The sequence below is a fragment of the Hypanus sabinus genome, chromosome 19, assembly GCF_030144855.1.
Source record: "Hypanus sabinus isolate sHypSab1 chromosome 19, sHypSab1.hap1, whole genome shotgun sequence".
Classification (NCBI taxonomy): Eukaryota; Metazoa; Chordata; class Chondrichthyes; order Myliobatiformes; family Dasyatidae; genus Hypanus; species Hypanus sabinus.
The window spans coordinates 34,646,061-34,653,712 of record NC_082724.1 but is presented as its reverse complement, the minus strand read 5'-3'; the positions used below and the strand labels follow the sequence as shown (position 1 = coordinate 34,653,712).

At 45.9% G+C, this 7,652-nt stretch overlaps 1 protein-coding gene across 3 annotated transcripts in view; it reads left to right on the top strand.

Annotated features, from left to right (window-relative positions):
- The first annotated feature begins 6,049 nt into the window (after window positions 1-6,049).
- uba3 (ubiquitin-like modifier activating enzyme 3) overlaps window positions 6,050-7,652 on the top strand; it is a 39,973-nt gene continuing 38,370 nt past the window's right edge. Inside the window, exons 1-3 of one of the 3 annotated variants that reach the window (XM_059944298.1) lie at window positions 6,050-6,088; window positions 6,203-6,287; window positions 7,523-7,643. In XM_059944298.1, the coding sequence (XP_059800281.1) occupies window positions 6,253-6,287; window positions 7,523-7,643 (156 nt within the window). In that variant the 5' untranslated portion in view covers window positions 6,050-6,088; window positions 6,203-6,252. The remainder of the gene's footprint in view (window positions 6,089-6,202; window positions 6,288-7,522; window positions 7,644-7,652) is intronic. The other 2 variants (XM_059944296.1, XM_059944299.1) reach the window with 2 other exon arrangements.

The following is a 7,652-nucleotide window of genomic DNA, read 5'->3' as shown; positions in this document are numbered from 1 at the left end:
GATAGCAAGGAACAAAATTGGTCCTCTGGAAAATCAAAGTGATAAACTATGTGTGGAGCCAAAAAAGATGGGGAAGATCCTAAATTAATTTTTTGCATCTGTATTTACTTGGTAGATGGTCATAGAGTCTACAGATGTGAGGAAATGCAGCAGTAAGGTCATGGATCCTACACAGATTACAGAGTAGATGCTTGCAGTCTTGATGAACATTAAGGTGTATAAATCTTGAGGGGCCCTAACAGAGGTATTTAAAACATCCTTAGCCACAGTTGAGGTGCCAGAGGATAGTTAATGTTGTTCCGTTGTTCAAGAAAGGCTCTAAGAATAAGCCAGGAAATTATAAGCTGGTGAGCCTGACATCAGTAGTGGGAAAGTTATTGGAAGGTATTCTAAGGTACTGGATATATAAGTATTTGGATAGATGAGAACCAGTTTGGGATAGTCAACACGGCTTTGTGCATGGTAAGTTTTTTTTAACCAATCTTGGATTTTTACAAGGAAGTTACCAGGAAACTTGATGAAGGCAAGGCAGTGAATGTTGGCTACATGGATTTTAGCAAGAACTTTGACAAGGACCTGCATGGGAGGTTGGTGAAGAAGGGTCAGTCACTTGCCATTCAAGATGAGGTAGTAAACTGGATTAGACATTGGCTTTGCAGAAGAAGCCAGGGAGTAGCTGTATATGGTTGCCTCTCTGACTAGAGGTCTGTGACTAGTGGTATACCACAGGAATCGGTGATGGGTCCATTGCTGTTTATCATGTATATCAACAATCTGGATGACAATGTGGTAAACCGGATGCAAATTTGCAGATAACAGCAAGATTCTGGGTGTAGTGGTAGCGAGGAAGACTTGTAAAGCTTGAAGTGGGATCTGGACCAGCTGGAAAATTGGGCTGAAAATGGCAGATGAAATTGAATGCAAACTAGTGTGAGTGTTGCATTTTGGGAGGATCAACCCGTGAGCGATAGGGCAAAGAGGGGAGTGGTGGGACAGAGGTATCTAGGAATACAGATCCATAATTCCGTGAAAGTGGTGTCGTAGGTAGTAGGGTTTGGCACATTGGTCTTCATAAATCAATGTATTGAGTACAGGAGATGGGATGCTAAGATTGTATGAAACATTGGTGAGGCCTAATTTGGAGTATTTTGTGCAGTTTTGGTTGCCTACCTATAGGAAAGATGTAAATAAGATTTAAAGAGTGCAGAGGAAATTCACAGCGATGTTGTTCTTACCTGAGAACCTCAGGTACAGGGAAAGTTTGAGTAGGTTAGGAGTTTATTCCCTAGAATGTACAAGATTGAGGGGAGATTTGATAGAGGTATACAAAATTATGACGAGTATAGATAAGGTAAATGCAAGCAGGCATTTTCCACTGAGGGTGGGTGAGACTAAAACTAGAAGTTATGGGTTAAGGGTGAAAGGTGAAAAGTTTAAGGGGAACATGAGGGAGAACTTCTTCACTGAGGTGCAATGAGCTGCCAGCGCTAATGGTGGATCCAGGGTCAATTTTAACATTTAAGGGAAATTTGGATGGGCACATGGATGAGAGAGGTATGGAGGACTATAGTCCAGGTGCAGTTTGATGGTTCTGCACAGACTAGATGGACTGAATGACCTGTTTCTGTGCAGTAGCATTCTATGACTGTATCTCCTTCCCGGTGGTACTGCAATGTTCTCAGAATCTTTTTTTTATTAAACAAAATATACTTTATTCAAAAATAAATTATATACAATAAACCATTCAATGACTTTCAATCCTTTACAACTGTTCCCATTGCTGTCTTTACATTTTCACACTTTTCACTACCCAGGTGGTACTCTGTTATTCCATATTTACATACACTTGTTGAGGGGTATAAACCCAACACCCCTACCCTTCAACTCCCATGGGAGAAGAACCCTAGACTGTGGTCCTTCCCCACCGGGCCCTTGCGGTGGCTGCACCAAGTTTGAGTGCATCCCTCAGCACGTACTCCTGCAGCTGAGCACGTGCCAGTTGGCAGCATTCCCCCATGGACATCTTCGTGTGCTGGTAGACCATCAAGTTTCGGGCCAACCAAAGAGGGTCTTTCACCGAGTTGATGACCTGCCAGCAGCACCGGACGTTGTTCTCCGTGTGCGTCCCCAGGAACAGCCCATAGATCAGAGAGTCCCAACTGCTGGGGATGAACCTCAACACTGTCCCTTCCATCCTCCTCCACACCTTCTTGGCGAACCCACAGTGTGCAAAGAGGGGGGGTCACCGACCTCCTCACTGCAGTCCTCCCATGGGCAGAGGGGTGTGGAGACGACGTTCCAGGCATACAGGAGAGATCGGACTGGGAGGGCCCCTCTCACCACCAGCCAGGCGAGGTCTTGGTGCCTGTTGGTAGGGTCTGGCGATGAGGCATTTTGCCAGATGAACTGGACGGTCTACTCAGGGAACCACCCCACTGTGTCCATCACGTCCTTCTCCTGGAGTGTCTGCAGGACCTTACGTGCTGACCACAGCCTGATGGCCCTGTGGTCAAAGGCGTTGACCTGAAAGTACTTCTCTACGAAGGACAGGTATGGCGGCAACGACCAGCTGACAGGGGTGTTGCGCAGTAAAGGGGCCAGACCCATCCTTCGTAGCCAGGGTGACAGGTAGAACCTGGGCACATAGTGGTACTTGGTGCCCACGTACTTGGGATCCACACACAACCTGATGCAGCCACACACGAAGCTGGCCATCAGGGTGAGGGCGACATAGGGGACGTTTTTGCCCCCGTTGTCCAGGGACTTGTGGTCCGTCTGACCCGCTCCATCTTGGATCTCCAGACGGCCCAGGTGATTTCCGAGCTGAAGGAGTGGGGGTCTGGCCACACCTGCGCCAAGTACAGCAGCCCTGAGAGCACCTCACGCCTGATGATCAGGTTCCTGCCAGCTATCGATAGGGAGCGCCCTCCCCACAGCCCCAGTTTCTGTTTCACCTTGGCAGTCCACTCCGGCCAGTTCTTGTTGCACGCCTCGGCCCCTCCGAACCAGATCCCCAACACCTTCACGTGATCAGACCTGATAGTGAAGGGGACGCTGGATCGGTCGGGCCAGTTGTCGAAGAGCATGGCTTTGCTCCTCATACCGTTGACCCTGGCCCCCGACGCCTGCTCGAACTGTTTGCAGATGCTGATCAGCCTGCAAACTGACCTTGGATCGGAGCAGAAGACGGTGACGTCGTCCATGTACAGGGAGGTTTTGACGTGTCTCTCCACTGCCTGGCAGCGTCACCCCTCTTATGCCCTCATCCCTCCTGATGGCTTCGTTGACCTGCACTGTGCTACAGATGTCTGTGTAGAGCAGTTTGATCCAATTCCGGATTCCCTCCCCAAATCCCATTTTGGAGAGTACATCAGCCATGTACGTGTGCAATATCCTGTCGAAGGCTTTCTCCTGGTCCAAGCTGACCAGGCAGGCATCCACCCCCCTGTCCTGCACATAGGCGATGGTGTCCCTCAGCAGCGCAAGGCTGTCTGAGATCTTCCTGCCTGGTACAGCATAGGTTTGGTCCGGGTAGATCACCTGCTCCAGTGCAGACTTGACCCTGTTGGCAATAGTCTTGGGCAGCATCTTGTAGTCCACATTCAGGAGTGAGATGGGCCTCCAGTTTCTAATGTCTTCCCTCTCCCTCTTCTGCTTGTAGATGAGGGTGATGATGTGCTTCCTCATGGATTTTGACATGCTGCCTGCCAGGAGCATAGCGTTGTACACTTCCAGCAGGTCGGGGCCCATCTGGTTCCACAGAGCCGAACACAACCCGACTGGTAAGCCGTCGCTTCCAGGAGTCTTACCCGACTCAAAGGAACAGATGGAGCCAGTCAGCTCCTCCAGGGTCAGTGGCTGCTCCAGACTCTCCCACTTGCCGTCATCTAAGACCTGCGTAATAGACGACAGGAAGTTGCGGGAGGCTGTGGAGTCTGTGGCCTTTTCTTCGTACAGACCGGCATAGAAGGACCTGCAGATCCTCAGTATGTCTGTCTGTGAGGACGCGACTGAGCCGTCCTTAAGGTTGTGGATTACAGAGCTCTGCCTGTGTACCTTTTGGAAGAAGAATCGTGAGCACGTCTCGTCCTACTCCACGGTTTGGACCCTCGATCGGAAAATGATCTTGGAAGGATTCGGCGGCAAAGTGCTGGGCTTGTCGACTCTTCACCTCCCGCAGTTTTCCCCTGAGATCCACCCCCCTCAACTGCAGAAGGAGCAGTTGCTGCAACTCTGTCTGGAGTTTACGCAGTTCCCTCTGCCCCTGCCTTGCTTTCTGGGTACCCTTGCGGATGAAGAACCGCTCAAAATCTTAACTCCACTTCCCTCCATTATCATGACTTTATCATTTTTGTGCATTATTTCAGACTCCATGACTACCTTTGTCCCATTCTGTTGGGAGTGTGTGGAGTGCTGTAGTTATTGTTGTGTGTATTATTATTATGTATACTGTTAACTCCGTAAGCTTCACTCCAGCAAATGATTTCATTGAAACCTGGTGTATATGGCAATAAACTAGCAAACTAATTAGCAATGAAGAACCAATCACTGAAAATATTTTCTTGTACTTATGACATGAAAAAAGTCCATTTAGCCTATTTAGTACACGCTAGCCACCAGAGAAGTGATTGTATTACTGCTGCTTGCCCAATCCTGTATCCCTGCAATTTATTCTTTCCCATATACACCCATTAAGTTCCCCTTAATTCTTTTTAGCATTAACATTGATTCATGGTAATTCACAATAATCTATTAACCTAGCAGTACAACCTTGAAATGCAGAAGAAAACCATACTACACAAAACAATTCATATAGTCAGTAAGTGAATGTCATGATTCCAATCAAAGAGTACCTAAAGTCAGGATCAAACTCACTCCTTGGAGGTGTGACACGAAGACAATGCTGTACCATCATGATGTCTTCAAAAGGAGGTACATAGGTTTTCCCGAGCTAAAAAGCACCAAGGTGAATGAAAAGAGGGCAGGTATATGGTATTGAAAAAAAAGGATTAGGTACGATTGAGTTAAATGGCAAAGTAGGGTTAAGGGCTGAATAGCTCATCTCTGCTCTTACTTTGTTTGTTTCATCCATGTAGTCACTTAATCTGGCTAGTTATGCCAAAATTGAACCACAGGTTGAGCAGTGAATGCTTAATGGGGGAAGTGGATAAGTAGTTTGCTCATTCCATCGTTTTTGTTGTATTTACACACCATAGACATGAGGTTCTTAATGTCAACCCAAATGCCCCTTTTCCACTTTGAACAATTAGGGCCAGGAATTTTCAAGAGTTGAGAGGCTCTCTCTCCTCTTGAAGGAGTTTTGAGAAAGCAATGAAACTTTTCCCATCTGTTTGGCAATCACCTGCTATAAAGAGGCTAGGAATTGAATGTTTTCAAGCCATCGCTCTGAATTAAGGATGGCTTGTTTCATCACTAGCTTTGTGGATTCCGAGGTGCCTGATGAGGTCAATGTAGGGTCTGCCAAGCGGAGAGCAGTTGCTTGATCATGTGGGTGGGTAGGTGGATGGGAGATACTATGTGCACTTCTGGTCAATACAATAATATAGGAAGGATGTGGTAGCATTCCAGAGGGATCAGTTGGGTTTAGTGAGGATTGCAAAGAGTGGACTGTCCACTTCCCTTCACTGATGCTGCCTGACCAGCTGAGGTCCTCCAGCACCATGCATATTGCTCAATGGGAATACTGAGAGAAAGATTAATTAAAGAAAAATAAACAGAATTGGGTTTATTTTCTTTGAAACAGATGAGGCCGAGGAGGTGATTTCTCAGGATGTATACAAACTATGAGAAACCCACATTTCCCTCAGGTGTGTGTCACAAACCAGAACCATACCACAGATGGAATTCTTTGGTGCAAAGGCTGGTGGAGAGACCGCAAGTTCCGACGTTTGTCAGCCCTGACAAGCCGGTCTCTCTTCACCGGAGAACACCATTCTCTCGGGCCTGGGGCCTGGGGCCGCGGGGCACCCTGGGAGCACCCGATTGGCTGAAAGGAGGCAGCCTTTGCCTTTCCTTCCCAGTGGATTGTGGGAGGGGCGAGGGAAAATATGGCGGATGTAGCGGAGCCGTGAGTATCTCTTCGTGAGCTGCAGCCGCTTAGGCTTTTTTTTCATGTTGACTTCTGCCCATTCTTCTCTTGGGTGAGCACGTCTGAACCTTCTTTTATTCTCTCTTTCTTTAGGGAGAAGAAAAGAAGGAAAGTAGAAGAGCACACTGACAAGTTAGTGTTGAATGAATGTAGCAGCCCTGGTTTCTGCTTGTGTGAGGTGAGGCTGCGGGCCGGGCCAGGAACTCGCTGTGAGCTGCAGCTACAGGCAGCGGGATCAATCCACCAGCCGGCCGGCCGCAACCTGCATTTTTATTTTATCCCAAACTCGAGAGAATAACTGCTTGGAGGAATAAAATTTTAAGATGAGAATCTTTCAGTCAAGAATTTTATATATTTATATATGTAATTAAATGTAAAATGTTGGAATCATTAAATCACCCTGTCTTATTGGCACGATGTAAATTGTCAATCTAACTTCCCACTTGTACCATTTCTGCAAGAGCAGTTATTGTGTACATTTAAATAGAACAAATCTGAATTTCAAAGATTGTGCCTCAAGTAGAATTATCATGATTTAAAATTTACAATTGTATTTGGTTTTAAAATTAGTTTAGTGTATTTCTTGAAGTGCACTTATAATTTTATCTCTAATGTACAACAGCTGTAATTCTCACCCAAAAGAAAAAAAAATTCTCCCTGGTGACCTTGCAGTCCCCGATCAAGGGTCTCAACCCGAAACATTGACTGTTTATTCATCTCCATAGATGCTGCCTGGCCTGTTGAGTTCCTCCAGCATTTTGTGTGTTTTGCTCTGGATTTACAGCGTCTGCAGAATCTGTGTTTACCCCTAGCTGACCTTTCTTGGTTGGGAAAATAAGAGACTTCATGAATGTACTGCCATAAAACTTTGAAAAGGGGTCTGAGGGACAATCCCATATGTTTATTGATGAAGAATCTCTTTAGTTCTGAGTATGATATGCCAGAGGAATAGGAATCATTCAGTCTGAAATAAAAACAGAAAACTCTAGAAGTGCTCAGCAGGCCGGGCAGTTTCTAATGAAAGATTTGACCTGAAATGTTAACACTTCCTCTTCACATGCTACCTGTTCTGCTGAATATTTCCAACACTTTCTGTCTGTGTTTTAGGTTATTGATGTGTACAGTTTTTGGCTGCTTAATATGGTCAAGCCTCTGCTTTGTCCTTTGTTTTACCCTCTCTTCCCTGTTACAGATATTGTATTGTTTGATTACTAATATTGTAGACCCATCTCTCTGTTTTCCTTAGTTGGACTCCCTGCTTAAGAAGTGTGGGATTGTTTAAATTTGTTGTAATTTTGATTTATCTTTTAATCTGTGTTTTTAAATCTAATCTTAAGGATATTTTCAATAATTCTCATCTGATTTTTGTGTTGTGAAAATTGAACTTCTAGTTATTTATTGTGTTCTATGCAGAATGGCTGTTGATGGTGGGTATGGGGACACTGGAGACTGGGAAGGTCGCTGGAATCATGTGAAGAAGTTCCTTGAGCGTGCAGGACCGTTCACACATCCTGACTTTGAACCAAGTACTGAAGTGAGAAAA